Consider the following 19,423-nt stretch of genomic DNA (forward strand, 5'->3'; position numbering starts at 1 on the left):
TACTGCCTTCTGTATGAAATACAAATAAACACTTCCTATCCCCTAAATTATTGGAATATTTTTAGGAAGTGGCTTCACTTGTGAAGTTCTTCGGATTGTAACACCAGCTCTGTGTTACTTCTCTTCCTTTCAAGGAGATGACATCATTGCTGGTGAGGTCACCTTTTTGGAGGTTAGAATTATTTCATCCTGCGTGAGATTATCAAACCACAGGGGTGTTCTCTGTTTACCAAAAGGAACAGAGAATTGCAAATGAATAATTCTACCTTTTTTTCCAGTGGAAAGACATTCTGCTTTTAAAAGGAAACTCTTGGGATTTGTGTGTTTTCTATTTTTTTTTCCCCAAAGGTTTTAACATTTGGCATTCTGTCTGGAAAATTAACGTAAGGCTAAAATAATTCGTAACTTATTTTTAGAGCAAATTTCAAATTGTTTGGCTGCTGTGGCACAGACCAGGCACAAGATGCTGTGTCAGAATCAGAGAGAAATAAATCAACCTATTGCAGACCTTGACTTCTTGTTGAACATGGACCTGTTGCTAATATGAGGCTCTAATTGCATGAAAGCATGGAAAAATTAGTGATTTAGATAAATTTCTTGATGAATGCATGCTGCTGGTTGATTTTTTTTACCTTAAATATCAGAAATAGATTTTAAAAGTAAGGGAAAATGGTTTTTGAAATTCAGATTGAAGTTTTTAAGCATTATTGGGATGTCTTGCTAATTGAGCTGTGAAAGAGCTCTCCCACTTTCCTCTTGCCTTCAGAGAGGAGTGTCTGGTTTTCGGTGCAAGAAGGAAATTTCAGTGTAAAAACACTTGATCAGATATTATTGGAATTGGGACTGGGATTGGGACTGGGATTGGGACTGGGATTGGGACGCAAGGCCTTGGCCTGGGGATCCCCCCTGCCCGGTGCCGGGCGCTGGGAGCCGCGTGGTGCCTGTGCGGCGTGGGCCATCTAGTGATGGAAGTGGGAGCAGCTCTGCCAGGAGCACGCACCAAGGAAAGGTGCAGGGTCTGCCTCAAACGTGGCAAACAAGCACAGGCTGCACCTGCAGGCTTCTGGCTGCTGCTGGGAAGCAGCTCCAAATCCCAGCTGGGAGCACTGCCTCTGTGGTTGGAGCTGAATGTGAAAGCAGCTACCAACGGTAGCAGAGCATGAAGATACTGAATTCTTCCTGCTACATTTGCACCAGTTAAAAAGATTTTAAAAAAAATCCTGAAATTTGTCATGCAAGGACAACAAATTTTGGGCTCATCTAAGTATTAGTATTGCTTAGTGTCTTTGTGTGGCTGAGTGTTCCAAGAATTATATTCAGAAAGAATTTACCTCAGAAAACCACCTTTATTAGCCACTCAAAAGAAAAAAAATCCCATAAGGAAATCCTTTGGTCTGGATTGTTTCCCAGTATATTCCTCTTTACTTTTCCATTATGCAGTAATCCCAACTTTATAGGCAGCCATCCAAGAAAGCTTTGGAGAAAGGTCAATTCCTGACAGACACAAAAATCTGCTCTAATAACATCTCTTTATGCCAGATAAACTTGGTCTAGGGGAGATTTTCAGAAGTACGTAAGTGATTTAAAGGGATCAATTACAGAAAATCAGAGGGACTTTCTCTGGGAGCTTTGAAACCTGGGAGTTCTGAAGCAGAGTGGGCACATCTGCCAATGTGTGTGTTTGGCAACAAATGCCAGAGAGCCCCCAAATCCTTGGGAGGCTCAAAGATGGGAATTCAAGAGCAGCCAGACATAAGAGAGATCAGAAGCTGGCAGCCAGTGACAGCTGTGGCTAATTTTAATATGGGAGCTGTGATACATATTTCTTTCTTTAAATGGGAAAGATACAAGATTGATAACCCTCAATTCATCTTCATAAATTTAAGCTTAAAATTGAACACAGCCCCATTTCTGTACCTGCTCATTCTGATATTTTTAAGGGAATGATGCATTTTTAATGCCGCTCGTTCTCTCAAGATTAGAGTATAGAAAAAATTTAAGTGCTGCAGCTCCTGAAATACCTGTGTCTGAAATAAGGGAAAGGAGTAGTAAGTTCAGTCTGTTAAAGTTATGAAATGGATTCCTACCAAAGAGATGAGAAACTGCTCCTTTTGTAGCAAATATTTTTTCAGAGATAGAGGGAAGTTTGCTTTAAGAAAACGTATTTCCAGCAGATTGAAACCCAGCTCCTTGTAGAAATACAGGGTGTAGAAACTGCTGCTATTTCTAAGAATTGTGCAGATAAAAGTAAATATCTGTTCTTGAAAAATAAAACCCTAGCATTTTCTGTTCTTGACAGTATTTGTCATGGCCAAATGGTGTTGAACCTCATATTTTTCAGGAAGATTTGCAGTTACCACTGTGGAGAGCAGAGCATTCTGTGGCAGCAGCTTTGCTGTCTGGTGCTGTTCACCACAGTGTTTAATTAATTTTCTAACCAGCAAATTTGGTTAGAGCTTATATTGAGTGATATGTTTGCTGCAGGTGTTCATTCCAGTGTATAGGAAAGAAATGCTATTATTAAAAAGCCAGGTTGTGCCCCAGTTGAATTTTCTGAGACAATCTAGTTTAGCTATTTTCCCTGTCAGAAAAGCACCGTTGCTCTTTGTGAACTCCAGTGTCATTTGCTTGGAAACATATCTGCATTGTAACAAGGACTCTCTCAGTTTCTCAGGAACCATGGGAACAGCAAGATTATTTTATCACTGAAGTCTTATCAACACAAATTTAGAAGATCTCTGTGTTCCTTTCAGGACAGGTGTAGTCAGCACAGTGTCAAAACTGGCAGCTGAAATTTGGAAAATTGGATAAACAACTGTGAAGTGGGAGAATCTCTTCTGGTGGAACTGCACCTCACCATCTGCACTAAAACCTCTTTAAAAATAAGACTCAAAACTCTTAAATCACTTAAGAACTTCTGAGAATTGTTGTGTGTATCCCTAAGAAATTGCATTAATTTTTGTGTGTCCTACACCGCTAACACTGTTGAAATCTGCATGCTTGGGAAGTGGCCCAGTGAGCCTTCAATTAATTTTTCATTTCAGTTTGCCAAGATCGTTTTGGTTGTCTTGAAATATTTTAGCTTTTTTAGAAAACCAATCCTGACAGAAAGGATGTGTTCCTAACTCAGACACAGCAGAGCAGCACGCTGGGATGCAATGCTCTGTTACGCTGGCAGTGCATTTCCTGTTCTCCCTGCGCTCACAAGGTTTGTTATTTCCCTCCCTTGCAGAACACCCAAAGGATAAGCAGTTCTCAGTCCACGCAGCCCCTGGCCACCCCTGTGCTGTCGGTGACGACTCCGAGCCTGCCCCCGCAGGGCCTGGTGTACACGGCCACCTGGGACAGCGCGCCCAGCACCGGTAAGCGCCCGCCCGCGCAGCGCGGCTCAGAGCGCCGCCCCTTCCTGGAGCTGTGTCCTGCAAAAGAGCCCTGGGCCACAGGCACGGCTCTGCTCACACCTGTGCTCACCCCTGTGCCCACACTGGGTTTTTTCAACTCTCCTGGGATCCGGGCCATGCACAAGGAGGGACAGGGTCTGCGTGTGGGGTTCCAGGGAGGGCCTTTATTGAGCTTCATCCTCAGAAGGGTCCAGGGCTGAAGGCCCCTGAGGGAGGGAAAGCAGGGGTTTATATGGGGGTCTTGAGGGGTGGGACACAACACCTGAGCGAATGGGATGAGGGCACAGGGGCGGAGCAGAGGGGAAGGACCAATAGGATACATTACATCTGCATGCAACAGCAAAGCATGCTGGGAGAAGCTTTTTTCTCACCCTAAATGGAGGCTGTTGCCTGAGGGGTTCTCCCTCCAAGAGAGCATTGTGGATTCTTTTCCTTCTTGGCCTACTGGCCTCCACAGCTGGGGTCAGGGCTGGGACTGCACACGGGAGTCAGAAGCCCAGGAAATTCACATTTCTGTGACACATGACTTAGTTTTCCTCTTCAGTTTGAATGAAGGCTCTTCTCATCAAAACTGAGCCTGTAGCAATCCTGCCAGGAACTGGAGTGCCTCACATTTAGGCAACAGCTGTTCCTTCAGTACTTCTCTTCTTCAGATACTTTTATTGTTTGCAGGACCTTAAAACTACTTTTTATCCAAGCTGGGTGTGATGTAAGGCAGTTGGTAATGTAAAAGTGATGACTGGTTTGCTGGTTGGGAAAGTAGTTAATGAAAATCAAGTACTAAGTGATGGAATATGAGGCAACGGCAGCCTCACGTTGCACAAGGGGAGGTTTAGGTTGGATATTGCGGAAAATTTCTTCACCAAAAAGGTTGTCCAGCATCCACCAGGGCTTTGGCAGAATTCCACATCCCAAAGATGGGATTTTATACGTTTTCTCCACTCTTAGCTTTGAAAGTCTTCACTGCAGTTTTAGTTTAGCCAGCCAAGCACCTCACATACTCTTGTATCTTCTTGTGTTAATGAGCTCATGAGCTGGCGGTGCCCCGAGCCCCTCTCTGTGCCCTGGGCAGTGCAGCAGCCAGGAATTTGCACAGAGGGATTGTCACTGATGTCACCCGCCAGCCAGGGGCTGTGCTGGGGCCCTGCACTCCTCACACCCCTCAGCCAGGGGCTGTATTTGCCCTGCAGCAGCTCCAGCCCAGTTGTTAAGTCGATGCAAACACAGCTGCCCTGAGAGGGTGAAGTCTGACCAGGGAGTGCAGCAGTTGGGCTGCAGGAGCAGCCCCACGGGCAGAGCAGGGGCTTGCTTTGGGTGATCAGCTGAAGTGTGAGTAGCTGGACATGCAGGCCTTGGTTTGACTCTTGCCCCAGAGGTGGTTCAGCTCTTGTGTTCAGTGGCTGTTCAAAGCAAACCCTTCTGGTCCCTGCTCAGAGGAGCCTCACTGAGTTTCACCTGACAGAGCCCTGTGTCCAGTTGGATGCTGCTTCAGGGAGCAGTGCTGGGTGCATCCCTCACTCAGAATAACCTGTGAGCTGCTGGCTGGAACACCAGGAAGCAGCAAAGGCAATGGGAACTGATGTCCTACGTAATGGACAATGCTGGGGTGTGATTTTAAACTCCAGCCCATTTCCTTTGAGAATGCAAATAATTTGTGCAAAGCTTTTAGCCTTTAGTGGTTTTCACACACTTCAGAATCATTTCTATTAGATTGAACCTTTCAGGGGATTTGCAGGAAGAAATTTGATGTTGAAACCAAATTATCGCCTGGGGATTCTCAGGGTAGTCTCCACTTACAGCACAATTTCAGTTTTGCAATTCAAGGACTAAGATAAAATTTAAATACCATAATTGTTTTTCTGGATTGATAAGGTTGTTTTTTTAAGGACTAGAAGGGATAGCTTCAGCTCCTTGGATCCTTAATTAAAATGTTGGATATCAGTTTTCCACAAATACCCTATTTTATATAATCTGTTTTGGTATTCTGTAGATTGTTGGAGGAAGGACCAGAACTAACTGAATTACTTTTCTAAAACAATCCAGGCATTTAAAAAAATGTTAAAACCCCCTGCAATCAGTTAATTAATAATTGACACCTGAGCAAAGCACACCAAGCCATAAATTCCTGCCTTCAGGTCAGTTGTTTTGCAGAGGTACAAACTTGCCAGCACTGCTTGTGGGGGTCACAGCAGTGATGGTTTCTGTGGTGCAGAAGGTGCTCTTGTGTGTTCACATCAGGTCACTCCTGTAGCAGGGGTGTCCTCCTGTCACTGCCAGCAGATACGTGATTATTTAGGGAATTAATAATGCAGCTAATTGCGTAGTGACTTGTGTGCTCTTTGGAAAAATACCTCCTCAAAGCCCTGTCACCAGACACATTCTGTCTGAAGTGTCAGAAGTTAATTGTCCATGGTCATAAAAGCTGTAATTGCAGTGGAAAAAAATTACATGGGAACTGAATTCCTATCAGTGTTTCCTTCAGGTCTGCTCTGACAAATCCCATCAGCCCAGCACATCCATCTCCAGAGTGTGCCTGGGCTGCCCTGGGCAGGTGTTGGAGGCCTGGCTGCTTTGCAGGCTCAGTGCATGTCTGGGTCACTGCAGGGGCTGCTCAGTTGTTATTTTTTCTTTATTTTTTTTATATTCAATTTTAGTCTTGCAAAAGGGGCTTTTTGGGTCAGTCATCTTGGGACAAACCTTTCTGAAGCTGTACAGAAATACGTGTGAGGGTTTTCAGAGTTTCAGTAGAAGTGAAACTGAGAAGAAATGAAATTAAAAGAAAAAGGCAGCCCAAGAAACTTCACCTGCTGGGAGCAGCTGGGACTCCAGAGGCCTTCTGTAAGGCTCTTGCAGGGATGTGTGTGGGTCTCTGACAGCACAGGGCCAAGTTTTACTGTAAGGTGCACACCTCTGTATATACTCTGCAGTAATGTGTTGTACCTGTGGGTTTGGAACAAGCTTCCAGACAGCAACATGGAGGACCTGAAAGCAAAATGCAAAAATTTTTCATTTGGAGGCCTCTGTTCTGTTAAGGTCCCTGTGAGCTTGGCAGGATTGCTCCCAGACTTCAGAGTTTTCATGTTTGGATTCCTTTGGGTCAGCTGCCTTTATTCGTTTTGGACAGAAAGCCTTTGTATTTGTGTTTATGTATAAATGTATGTTATATATATAACGCCCCCCATACATTATTTTGTTGTTTATTTGTTTTTCCCTCTTAGATTACTCCTTGACTAGCGCAGACCTGTCTGCCCTGCAGGGGTTTAACTCCCCAGGAATGCTGTCCCTGGGGCAGGTGTCTGCCTGGCAGCAGCACCACCTCCGTCCCGCGGCCCTCAGCTCTCTTGTGTAAGTACCCAGGGCACCAGGGCAGCTCTGGGGGGGCTGGAGCAGCTGCACCAAGGGAATATTCAGCACATTTTCACCTCTTGTCTGTGCTGGAAAACATTCATGTGTCGGGGTGTTTGTCCCTTCAGTCACCTCCAGTCTCCAGCTAATGAGCTGTGTCCCTGCAGGCTCAGCTTCTCACCAGGGGGGCACCTGTGTGGTGACTGAACTGCTTGGCAATAGAAAATACTTGTTTGTTCTGAACTTCTGTAAATGCAGCTCAGACCTTTAATTAATGATTTTTTCACCTTTGCTCTTCCCAGTAAACTGCATTTATTTCTGTGCTGAGCCCCAAGCCCTCACCATCACAGACACGTGAATTGTCACTTGGCTTTCACTTTCTCTGTTTTCTGATTTGCACCTTTGGGTTTTCTTTCCCCAGCACTGGCAGCCAGCTATCTCAGGGTTCAAATCTCTCCATTAACACCAACCAAAACATCAACATCAAATCGGAACCGATCTCCCCTCCCCGGGACCGCGTCACCCCCTCGGGGTTCCCGCCGCAGCAGCCGCAGCAGCCGCAGCCGCCGCCGCCGCCGTCGCGCCAGGAGCTGGGGCGCTCCCCGGTCGACAGCCTGAGCAGCTCCAGCAGCTCCTACGACGGCAGCGACCGCGAGGACCCGCGCAGCGACTTCCACTCGCCCGTGGTGCTGGGGCGGCCGCCCAACGCAGAGGATCGGGAGAGCCCCTCGGTAAAACGCATGAGGATGGACACGTGGGTGACATAAACCCGCGGTGCCGCCCTCTCAGCTTTGTGTTCTCAAAATGAACTGTCCTGACATATCTAAATTTATAAATAAGGACATGAATAAGTATATTTATATGTATATACATACGTGCATATATATATCTTCACATGCATATATATGTGCTAGTGTGTGTAGCATACACCAATCATCAGGCACTTAACGACAAACTCTTGTATAGCTGCAGATGTCCCTTGGTAAAAGTAACAGAACAATCCCGTAGGTTTGATCTCTAGTCTGGCACTTACCTGGACTCGTGTGTGACCCCAGCCCGGCCCGCGCAGAGCGGCGTCCCCACAGTGTCTCCTCCTCCTCCACACCCACCCGAGCGAGGGCTCGCCTGTAGTACCGTCCCTGTGTGTAGTCAGCTCTATGGTTACTCGTAGTTAAGAAATAATTGCTTTGTAGCAGCAGAGCAGTAGAAAAGCAGGAAGAAGAAAGCAATACTGTACATAAACTGACCTTTCTATTACCCAACCTGGCATGGGTCTCTATTGCAGAGGGTGCATGGAGAAGGGCTGATGCTATAAGAAATAAAAAAAACAAAAACAAAAACCCTGTTTTGCACGTGCAAAAAAAAAAGTGTATTGGGTCAAAGAAGTGATTTTTTTAATGAGTGAAAGAGAGCATAGAGAACTCGCATGAAATATTCAGAAAATATTAGCCTAGAAAATAGAACATTAACAAAATAAAATTAATATATTAAGTTATAATTGGAATATGTTTGACAAATTTGTTTTTACGTTCATACCTTTGAAAAATATAGAAACGGATTTTAGCTCATGTATATTTTATATTAAAGAAAACAATACCCTAATGAATTGAAGACTATATATAAAGTTATATACAGTACTTTTGAACACATTCTGCTATGAATTATTTATATAAGCCAAAGCTGTATGTTGTAGCTTTTTTGTAGAGTATAGTTTTATCTTATTTTGACTTTCTAGTTTTTGCTTTCAAAGATGAAAAGGAAAAACTTGCAGGCGGAACCTTGGGGGAAAAATAAGCCATGAACACTTATATGTAAATTTAAATTTGAGCCAAACTCTTTGTGTATATAGCATCCTAAATATATTATCACCTTTGGTGTAAGTACCTATGTATTGTACGGTCACCAGATTAAAAAGTATATTTTTGTGGATTGACGCCAACTTGAAACAAGGCGAGGTCCTTATTAAGTAGAGTATTCACTGTTTAATATTTACTATTTTGTTAAATATACTGTACTTTCTTTGGATTTTAATTATTATTAATATTATTATCCAGATTTTTCAGAGGGTGTATAAAGGGGTTGGCCCCCTCACTGGTGGTGAATGTGTGCCGTTCAATTGTAATCTCTGTGCTGTATGGTTAAGCTTCATTATACATTTTATATATATGTATATAAATAGCAAAGTGGCAAAAAAAAAATCTGGTGTTAAGTTCATCCTGCATAAATATAAAAAATCTGTTACAACACATTTTAAGGCATCATTTTAAAGCTGCCTCTTCTGAGGAGGAAAAAAAAAACCAGTGGAAAAACTTGACCTAATTTCTCATGATAGGGAAATGACACATATCAGAGGAGCACAAAAGGTTTTGTGAGTTGGCAAGTGGTTTGGGAAAAATTTGCTGCTTCCAAGAGAGGGAGGAATGCAGAGCCCCCTTGTGCCACGAGACTGGGCTGGGAGCAGGTTTGGTGTTGGATGCAGGGCCGTGATCCCACCGGTGCTCCCGGTCACCTCCAGGCTGGCAGTGCTGGTTCTGGGTGGAAGCTGCAGAGCCGTGGGATTGCCCAAACTCTTCAGAGTTAGCCCTGATATTTATTACATTTTTTGCTTGGGCTTTTTTTTTTTTCCCTTTTTTAATTTTTTTTTCAGTTAAGAAAAATCCCTTGATGCTGTAAGGGAGGGGTGAGAAGGGCGGTGTCCCTGTGGTACCTGTGGCCTCCAGCCCTGTCTCGTTGTCCTGGCAGCATTAAAAGCCGCAGGGGCTCCAGTGCCCTCCGGCCTTTCCCTTGGAACTGCTTCCCTTTCCTGGGTTCATCCCGGCTGGCAGGAGGGTGCAGGCAGAAGGGACACATTCCCATGGCCGCTGTGTCCCCAGTGACCGAATTCACTTGCTGCTCCCTGGAACCTTTTGCTGCTCTGATCAGTGATGTGAGTTCCATGATTTATGCACCTGTATGAACTTTGCTGTACATCCGAGTGGGAGTTCTGCATTCACATTTACTGTCTATTTTCTTGTGTGCCTTATCAGATGGCTTTGCTGACTGTATCTCAATAGTCTTTATTTCTATGCAGGTTTTTAAACAGTACTTAACTACTGTTTTCTTAAAGACAAAGCTACACAAGGGTTAGAGTTTGTATTGAAATTGCACCAATGAATTAAAAAAAAAAAATAAAAAGAATCAGTTCTAAAGAGCTGGGCAAGGGAGTGGCCGTGTGCTGCCCCAGCCCCGGCAGAAACGTCCTTCCACAGCCCTCGGGTCTCGGGGAGCACCTCCTGCCACCGAGGACATGGGAATCCTGGTTTTTAATAACAAGTAACTCACTTTGAAACATACTTTTTTAGAAATTGTAAAAATGTTTTATATTAAAAAAAAAAGAGATGACATAGCACAGATATTTCAACAGGTTAAAAAAAAAAACTTTTTAAAATTATCTCTGCTGACTGAAGTGCAAGTGGATCCAATCCTGGGCTGAACCCAGTCAGGTCTGAATGATTTAAGATTTTTATCTCTGTTGTGACAAATCACCTCCATCCTCGAGCTCTCACGATAGTTTTGAGAACGCCACGTTGTCAGGGACTCGTCAGAGAGAACTGCTTTAGCCTTGCCTTCCCTCCAAGGACACTAATGCATCAGAAACTTGCGAGTTACTGTGCGCACAAGAAATACATAGTAAATAAGGAACAAAACAACTCCTAACAATTGATCCTGGGCAGAAGTTAAATCCGAATGTGAAAGAAAGACTTAACCAATGTAAAAAACATTTAAATCTTAGTAGAACCTTTCTTCACTTTGCTGTGCAAGAGAACACTGCTTTGCTATATTTAAAATGGCTTTTTTAAAAGAGATTTATGTATTTGGTAAATGTTTGTAGTCAACAGTTCACAAGAAGCTGTTCACGGTTTAATGCTGATAAGCCGTTTGGCGGCACAAGCTGGACTTTGTTGCCATCCTTGAGACGAATCTTTTAAGAAAAAAAATAAGTTAATCTCAATTTTTTTCCCTGAATGTGTTGTTTTTTCTTCAATATACAATAAATATTCTAGTGAACTTTTTATCAAATGGTTAAGAAAATGCTAGAGGTTGTTGTAAAATATTTGTATCCTGCATTCACTAAAGTAAAGATACTGGCTTTTACTGTGTACTCCGGCCTCTCTCGTGTTTGCAGAGCACTGGTCCCATCCGGCGTGTCCTTGCCCCTTCCAGGTGTCAGTCTGGTTCTTAACTGCAGCCATGAGGATTTTCATCAACAGGGATACACACACGCTTGTTAGTGCACTCAGGGACTGACACCTGCTCAGAACCTTCCTATAAAACGTGGAGAAACTGGCAGATGAACCAGGGTCCATTGAGAGTGGAGAGCCCAAGGGCAGTCCTGCCTCAGCCCCGGTTCCTCCTGCTGCTCCCACTCCCGCTCACTGCAGAGGCTGAGGTGAGGCTGCAAGGGGCCCCTCCTTCTAAGGCAGGTGCTCAGCTGTGTGGTAGCAAATAAAGCACAGGCTGTGCCCCTTGTGCTTTTATTTCATGTGGCTTTATTTAAAAATGTAAGAACCGGGTCCCGCCCCCTCCCCAGATCAGAGATACATCTCTTCACAGAAGAAAAATACAAGATTTTGTTCAGTATAAGATACTTTGGAGTGTTCATTTATAAAATTAGGTTCCCACTTTTGAGAGCTGTAGGGAACACAGGTTCTCACTGTAGCAGCACCCAGCTGTGCCTGTGTGGTGTGGGGTCCTCACCTTGCTGGAGACGCTTCAATCCTCCCTGTCCGGGCAGGCACTGCCAGGCAGAGGCAGTCCTTCAGGCCGGGCTGAGGCCACACCTGCACAGCAGGTGCTTGTACCACAGCCCCTCTCCAGCCCCTGCTCTGCCCCAGCCAGCCTCAGGCTGCCAAGGGAAGCTGGAAAAGCCCTGTGATCCTGCTGGCAGCTGGGAAGCTGCAAATGGGGCTGGGCCAAGGTGGGGACAAGGAACAGCAGCTTCCTGCACCTGCCCACCGGCGCTGCCCTCACCCTCAGCAACAACCTCACCTGCCCACACATGTAGTGGTTTGTTCAGGAAAGCCTTTACCTCTGCCCACAGGCCCAGAATTTGCTGAGTCAAATTTCTGAGGCAAGTTCTTTGTTTAGCAAAGCTCCCAAGGCCTCCATTGCTGCTCCCTTGCAGCAGGTAGTGTTTGCTGAGTGGCCCTGAAGAGCACAGCCCTGGGCTGACCAACACCTCCACTGCCCTGTGAAGCTTTTCAGTGCATGTGGTCAGTCCACAGAAACTGTCACAATCAGCAGAATCACAGTCCTCTCCCGGAAAGGCTTCACCCTTCTTTCTTCTTGGACTTCTGTCCTGGACCTTGCAACCTGCACCCAGCTCCCACTTCACTGCCACTCAGACTGCACACAAGGAACTAATTCCATGACTGGGTCTCTCAGAAGCACCACTAGAGACTATTATTAGTTTTTTAGCAAATAATACTGACTAGACCTCCTGTCAGCAAATAAGCCCTTGAGAAGTGCCTGTGACTCCTCTCTCGTGCTCTCCTGTCCTCGTCCAACACCCCTTGCCCACCTGGGGCCATGCAGGGCTGAGCAGCACCCTGGGACAGCACACATCCTGCACTGAGATCTCTGAAGGATTTCACTGAGGGGAAGAGGTCTGGGCTCACCCTTCCCAGGGTTGGGCCTGATGCATCCCAATGGAACACAGTTCAAAGATTTGCTCAGGGGAGTGACGAGGTGGGGTGCTGGCAGCATCATTGTGCCCTGGCACACCCAGCTTAGAGCCCCAGAAGGCATCATTAGGGTCAAGCAGGCCAAAACCACCATGGTCTGCAAGAGACAAAAATGACACTTCTGAGGAAAAGTGTCCCCCACTTCTATTCCAGCAAAAAGTGTTTCCTTAAAATGCAAACAACCCCCAACTTTCCAACCACATTAATACTGCACTCTCTAGCTCAGCAGCAAAGAATTTGCTTCTAGACATGGCATTAAGAAATACCTGAAGCAACCATAACAAGTAAATTGCTACAAAATACTTTCCCCTCGATGAAGTTCCCAACTCTGAAGCCACCTGGGTTATGATCTCTGTAAGCAACAAAGCATCCTTTTTTTCTATCATAATCACATCACCTCATTTTCAGTCAAATTCAGGATTACATCATCAGCTACTTATAAAAATAAAAATAATCTGTATTGTCGTACCCCCTTGGGTGCACTTGAGTCAGTCACGAGCATACGGGCATCACTGCTGGGGAGGCTGAAGTGGGCTGCCCTTTCACCTTAGGATTTTTTTTCCTACGACTGAGCCTTGTGGTAATTTCCCTTCCTATCCAGCTGTTGAAACATTTGAGTTTGTCATGTTAGAGGAGTGGGCCACCAGGCCCTGTGTTTTAAAATAGATGATATAAAACACTGGCAGGACGATTCCTATCAGGAGCATAATGAACACGGCGTTCCACCACTGGATTCCGCAGTCCGCACCGTTCCCAGCGTCCCGTTTCCCTGCCTCGGGCAGGGGCCTCTCCAGCCCCTCCCCGCCGTACTCCGCGTTCAGCTGCACCTCCACCTGCACGGCGTCCTGGATGCTCTGGTCGATGCCCCTGAAGTACTCACTGAGACGCCGGCTGCCAGCGGAGCTGCCCGCGCCGGGGTCGGGCTCTGGCGGCTCCACGCGCGTCAGGCCGGGCTGGGCGGGCCCTGCCAGGGGCGGCCGCAGCGCCCCGGCGCTCTCCGTGAGCAGCCCGTGCGGCCGCACCGGGATCTTGATGGACTTCAGCGCGTACAGATCCTGCTCCCGGATGAAGTTGTTGACGCGTTTGATATCTGCAACCTAAGGAATCCAGAAAGGACACAAACAGTGAGGGCAGGACAGCCCAGGAGTGAGGCAGGAAGCAGCTACAAAACCAGTGCGCAAGAATCCGTCAAGGAATAAAAGCAGGCCCTGGATGCAAGTGGTTTGATGTTCTGAGAGATTCTCCAGCAGTTCCAGGGGTGCTCCAGGCCCTGCAGGATTGAGCCAGTCCCCTGTTAAACCAGTCTACAACCTCCATCTCTTGCACTTGCTGTATTTTGCTCCATACTGCTCTTCTTTCCCCTTGCTTTCTTTGCCCTTCTCTCAGTTACGGCAAAAAGAATCTTTTTATCTAACAGATCCTTTTAAAAACTATTTTCATACCTTACACACAAGTGCTTAAGGTGAGAGCACAACAACAGTGTGAGCATCTCCTGCTCAGGAAATTATTTCAGAGTGATCAGAGCTCCATTTTGGGAGCACACACGTTCTGAAAGCAAGGACAGCCTGGAGAGCAGGTGAGCACCTCCCGCACAGGCACGAGCATCCTCTGCTCAAGGAACACCTCTCTTGTGCAGGACAGCAGCTCATCCAGCCCACTCCCCCTGAGCATGTCCTGCTGAAGGACAATCACCTCTGTGCTCCTGACACCCTCTCTGGTTCCTGTGTAGGGCTCCTGTCGGTGAGCTGTGTCCCCACCCAGCAGCAGGAAGAGCAAGGGAGAAGCAGCCAGTGTGCAGCATCAGACGCAGGGACAGGCAGTGCCAATACAAAGGCAAGGCAGCATCCCTTAGTTAACATCAAATAAGAGAAGATGCTTAATCCAGTGGCCACTCACAGCCACCCTGCAAGCACAGCAACTTCTCAGTTGCACTAAGCCCTCTGTCAAAGGAAAGGAACAGGATGTCAGTGTGTGCCAGGAGCTCTCCACTGCAGCAGAGGAGATGTGAAAGAACCTTGAGGAAAAGGCTGGAGGGCACAAACAAAACAGCAAGAGCCAAAGCAAAGAGAAAGGCAACACAAACAGGTAAAGCACCTCTCATCCATCACATCAGAGACACAGCAGAGGGACTGTGCTTTGCTCTTCAGAAATCACAGCATGACCTGCATTCACTGCACACACGCTTGAGGCTGCCAAGGAAACTGGGGAGCTAAAACAAAAAAACCCACTTTACTTCCTAAGAACTCTGCTCAGAGGTGGAGAGGAGAGGAGAAGGGGGCCTGAATCTCATGTTTACTCTGCAAAGCTTGAGAACTCTGAAAATGGCACATTTAATCCAAGACCTGATCTGGGGACCCTGAAGCAAAAGGAATCCTCAGTCACTGCTTCGGGCTCTTCACAGCCAGCCCCAGTGTCAGCTCTGGACTTACACCCTGCAAAATTTCTTAGTTATGAAATAACAATCTCACCCAGATCCTCTAAACTGAGGTGCTGCTTCAATTTCTGGATTTGTTCCAATGAAAACAAATTACTGGGACAGTAAATATCCCCCGTGGTGTCTGCAATCAAATACTGCAGTGTGGTGCTAAGACTCTAGAAACAGAAAGTAGAGCAGCACTCACACAGAAACAATAAACAGAGCTGATGGAAGCATGTGAGAGATTGGGCTGCACAAGCATTTAGGCTTATTTTCTGTACTCATTTTTTGGCTGCAGTGAGCCACCTCTTGTCCCAGCCTAAGAACAATGCCAAAAGCAAGCCAGGACTATAAATGGTCAAGAGTAAAAATGAGAATTTTTAAGTGCTTTGCATCTCTGCCAAGTTATCTGTGGCAAACACACAGAGCTATTTGTTGCACTGTCTTACTATCCCCTCCCCAAGCAGATTCTGAAACCAACGTCAAGTTCTCATTGATTTCAAGGAGAAGTTCCTCCTGGATTTTTACACACATTTGCCTATATAGCTGTGGTTACAGTTCTCACTGCTGTTCTGTGACCTTTCAGGAGCTGTTTAATTGTGCAAATAAAATAAAACACATGAAAACTGTCATGCCAGTCTTTAAGAGACAAATAGACAAATCTCCTACAATAAAGACTTTGGTACCTGTTCAGTTAAACTGGAACAAGTCAGAAGTGCCCTTTCTGGAAGGGAGGGAGGCAGCAGGACAGTTTTTGTCCTGTGGGAGGAGAACACTGACTATGTGGTCCCTTCCATGAGCTTGCTTTTCCCCTGGGCAGGCCCAGCAGCCTCCAGAGGAGCTGAAAGGCTCCAGGAGTGGGGCACAGCAGAGGAGCAGCCACAGCAGGGACAGAACTGGGTGACAGTGCAGAGGCACAGCAAGACTCTTCATAAACCAAAGAACTGTTCAGAATCTCCCTCCTCTGAGTTCACTCAACTGCTGTGAGTCTGCCCAGGTGCTGCTGAGAGCAGCACACAGCTCCAAACCCAACCACTACTCAGCTCTGCCTTCTCAGGCTCTCCTGGAGCCAATCAAGGCCTATTCAAGTCCTACCAGACTCGCTTCTCCACACGCATTGGGCTCGTCAGCAGAACCTACAAGGGTGCCTTTTGTGTTTCGTTTTTGTTTCTAAGGGCATGGGAGGGGAGGAATTGCTGCAATCCCTCTAAGGCCTCTTGCCTCAGCTTCACCATACAGCTGCTGTGTGGTTAAGCAAGACAGACTGCACTGGCAGGGCAGCACTAGAGCCAGAGCTGTATCATTATCCCTGCTGCGGTTGCTGGCCAACTGTTTCATCATGGAACTCAAATCACAGTCCAGCTTGCAGATAAAGGGGGCTCTAAAAATACAGCTCCAACTGCTGAACAACAGGGGGCTTCTAATGTTCAGAGCAGGTAATTAAACTTTCCAGCAGTTTGGCTCTTTTTTGGAACAAAGAAAACGTGCTGTGTAGTTGTTCCAGTTCAGAAATCTCACTGTGCACACGCCCTCCCTCCTGCCCACAGGCACCTGAACTGTGCACGCTTTGGGATGACAGCAAACAACCAAAACCCAAACACAGACAGCACCTGGACTTTGGGACTGAACTTTGGCACCTCTCCACATCCACCCCTGTTAGACTCAGACCTTCCTTGCAAAACATAAGCTGATACCTTTCAAAAAATAAACAAAAAATCTCACCCATAACTCTGGTGTTTCTTTGTACTGCTCAATTTGCTTCAAAACCTTCAATGTTCCTTGAGAGCAGAGCCCTGGCCCTCATTTCTACACTCAGCTCCCTAATGTTTGTCCTCACTGAAATAACTAAGTACAACCTGCACTTAGTCACTGAAATTAAACAGGAAAGCAGGTCAGGCAAGGTGTGAGGCTGACAACATCTTCCCAGGCTTTTGGCTGAACAACCATTTTTTGTGTTTGTCTGGGGTTATTTTTGCCTTTCTCCAGTTTTACCTGGACAATGACCATTCATACAATACACAGGGGCAACACCTGCCGGTGTCAGAACTACCAGACACAGCTGAAGCCCCTGGGGGTGGTTAAGCCTCACCTTACAGCCGTACTGCAGGGCCAGCTTGTTGAGGCTGTCCTCCTCGGTGAGCTCCCTCTCCAGGAGCACCACGTCCCCCGGCCTGTCCCGGGGGGCGCTGCCCCGTTGCTGCTCCTTGCCCCTGGGCCGCAATTCCATCACGTTGAGCTCCTCCTCCGAGGACTCCTCCGAGTCTGAGCGGCCATTGGGGAACACGAACACCTGCCTGCCCGGGAAGGTGTGCACAGTGGCAGGAGCCTGGAAGGGTTTTGTCCGGCTCTCGTGCAGCCTCATCTTTCACACCAGCAGCACCTGCAGCAAAACCCAGACACTTTCAGTTTCCTCAAGACCAGTGTTTATCTCTCAGCATGAAAGATTCAGAGAATGCACGGAAAGCTGGCAGGTGTGAACACTCACCACAGAAAGGGGCAAATCCAGAAGTGTCATTCTACCAGCAATATTAGAAAAGTTATGCACTCAAACTGCAGCAATCAGTACTTTTTTTCCATTTTCTTTTTGTCAGCCTGTAAACAAACCACCTTATAACTATGTTGCTCAACATTTTAAATGCTACATTCTATAATTTTATCTAAAAAACAACACAGTCCCTTGAGCAAACAGTCTTTAATAACCGTCAAAACATACAGCAGGTCTACTAACTGATATTAAAAACTGAGCAAAGTTATCCTTTCCATAAGTCCTTAGCTCTCTACACTCTTCAGGAACCCACATTTTAAGTTGTTGGAAAAGCACCTTTTTTTTTTTTTTTTTTTTTAATAAGGACAGCTCATGCTATACTTAACTTCGACCCGAATAACAAGACTTCATTTTGCTGCATGAAGACTAGAACCTGCCTAAGCACTTTAATTATTGCTCAGCCTACAGCTGCAAGTTTGGTTTGGTTTTTTTTTATCTCTTCAATCCTCAGCTCCACAAACAATTTATTGTCAGGATGAGGTATAGGTAAGAAAACCCCACATTGTTATGGATCCTTGACCTTAACGCTCTCCATCTACCCCTAAGGGATTCTTCAGGTGAAACCACTACGATTTAATGGCATTTCCTTGGCCCCGGGCACGGCACAGCTGCGGGCTGGGCTCGGCTGTGCCGGGGGAGCTCCACACGCAGGACCAGGCTGGACGCTGCTGGGGGACCCCCCGGCCTCCCCCGGCACAGCTCCCTCCTCAGGGGCTGCCGAACTCTCCCCAAGCTCCTCTGGGGACCCGACCTCGTCAGCACTTCGGGGGGACCCCCATGCCCTCAAGGGAGACCGGTGCCCTCAGCATTGCGGGAGAGTCCTTCGCCCCTCAGCACCTCGGGGGTCCCGATCCCCTCAGCTCCCGCTGCCCTCGGCACTCAAGGGGGTCCCGCTCCCCTCACAGGGTCCCGCTGCCCTCAGCGCTTCAGGTGACCCCAACGCCCTCAGCACTTGAGGGGGGGGTGCGGATTCCCTCAGAGTGTCCCGCTCCCCCCTGGGGCCCCGCTCTCCTCAGCGCTTCATTGGATCCCGCTCCCCGCAGGGGCCCCGCTCCCCTCAGGGTGTCCCGCTGCCCCCAGGGGCCCCGCTCCCCTCAGGACGTCCCGATTCCCACCCCCTTCCCAGCGCTCCCCTCACGAACCCGCCGCCATCGGCCCCGCACCAACCTGGCCACGATCTCGCCCAGCGCTCCTCCCATTGGCTGGCGGCGCCGGGAGGCGGGACCTCAGCGCCGCCCGACCAATGGGAGCCCGGCAAGGGCGGCGGGGAGGGAAGGGATGAGCAGGAGGAGCAGGGCCGGGAAGGGGGCGGGGCCTCGCTTAAAGGGTCCGCGACCCCGTTCCGGCAGAGCCAGGACCGAGCCCGGAGCGCTCGAGGGGACCGGGTCACATACCTGAACAGGGCGACACCTGAACAGAGGGACACCTCACACACCTGCATAGCCCCGGGTGAGGTGCCACTGCCCCGGGACTCGTCACACAGCGGTACAATGGGTCAGGTCACACACCTGAACCACGGGTGATGTCACACACCTGAACCACAGGTGATGTCACACACCTGTGCAACCATGGGTGAGGTGCCACTGCCCCCGGACACGTCACGCACCGGTACAAGGGGTCACGTCACACACCGGCAGAGCCCTGTGCTACAGTAACATCAGTTACTACATTGTCAATATGTAATAACAGATTACAGCGTGTCCATATTACATACAATAACAATATACATACTTCAATTTGCCAATATTACAACATGCCAATTTTACAATGTGTCCACATTTCTGCCCTGTGGGTGCCTGCAGAGCTGACCAGCTGTGCTCCACACTGCTGTGTTTGCCTTGGCCCACCCTGACTCATGGCTGATGTTTAAAAACAAGCTCAGGACACACTGCTAGCAAGTTCCACATTCGAAGCTTTTCTGGGATGCAGGGACAGCAGAAGTGATGTCCTCCTTGCCAGCTGTCAGAATTAAGCAGGCACTGCCCCAGGTGCC

General features: G+C 47.5%; 2 protein-coding genes across 8 annotated transcripts in view; one reads left to right on the forward strand and one right to left on the reverse strand.

The window, feature by feature from the left end:
• The window catches only part of MEF2A (myocyte enhancer factor 2A), an 81,684-nt gene extending 70,797 nt beyond the window's left edge, over positions 1-10,887 (forward strand). For all 7 annotated transcript variants that reach the window (XM_059858625.1, XM_059858619.1, XM_059858621.1 and 4 more), the window contains 3 exons: positions 3,233-3,362; positions 6,620-6,746; positions 7,168-10,887. In XM_059858625.1, the coding sequence (XP_059714608.1) occupies positions 3,233-3,362; positions 6,620-6,746; positions 7,168-7,513 (603 nt within the window). In that variant the 3' untranslated portion in view covers positions 7,514-10,887. The remainder of the gene's footprint in view (positions 1-3,232; positions 3,363-6,619; positions 6,747-7,167) is intronic.
• Positions 10,888-11,258: 371 nt separating this feature from the next.
• Positions 11,259-18,520, reverse strand: LYSMD4 (LysM domain containing 4). Its single transcript, XM_059858626.1, has 3 exons — positions 17,371-18,520; positions 16,975-17,265; positions 11,259-13,566 (listed from the first exon to the last, which is right to left on the reverse strand). The coding sequence occupies exons 2-3, from the start codon at positions 17,245-17,247 to the stop codon at positions 13,063-13,065; spliced, it is 777 nt and encodes a 258-aa protein (XP_059714609.1). The 5' UTR covers positions 17,248-17,265; positions 17,371-18,520; the 3' UTR covers positions 11,259-13,062.
• Between the last annotated feature and the right edge of the window lie 903 nt (positions 18,521-19,423).

The sequence above is a fragment of the Haemorhous mexicanus genome, chromosome 13 (assembly GCF_027477595.1).
Source record: "Haemorhous mexicanus isolate bHaeMex1 chromosome 13, bHaeMex1.pri, whole genome shotgun sequence".
NCBI lineage: Eukaryota > Metazoa > Chordata > Aves > Passeriformes > Fringillidae > Haemorhous > Haemorhous mexicanus.

Excerpts from the sequence above, each read along its gene's own strand:
- LYSMD4 (XM_059858626.1), bottom strand. The coding sequence starts at position 17,247 with ATGAGGCTGCACGAGAGCCGGACAAAACCCTTCCAGGCTCCTGCCACT. Across the intron at positions 13,567-16,974 it reads CCCTGCAGTACGGCTGTAAG|GTTGCAGATATCAAACGCGT; the intron begins GTGAGGCTTAAC and ends TGGATTCCTTAG.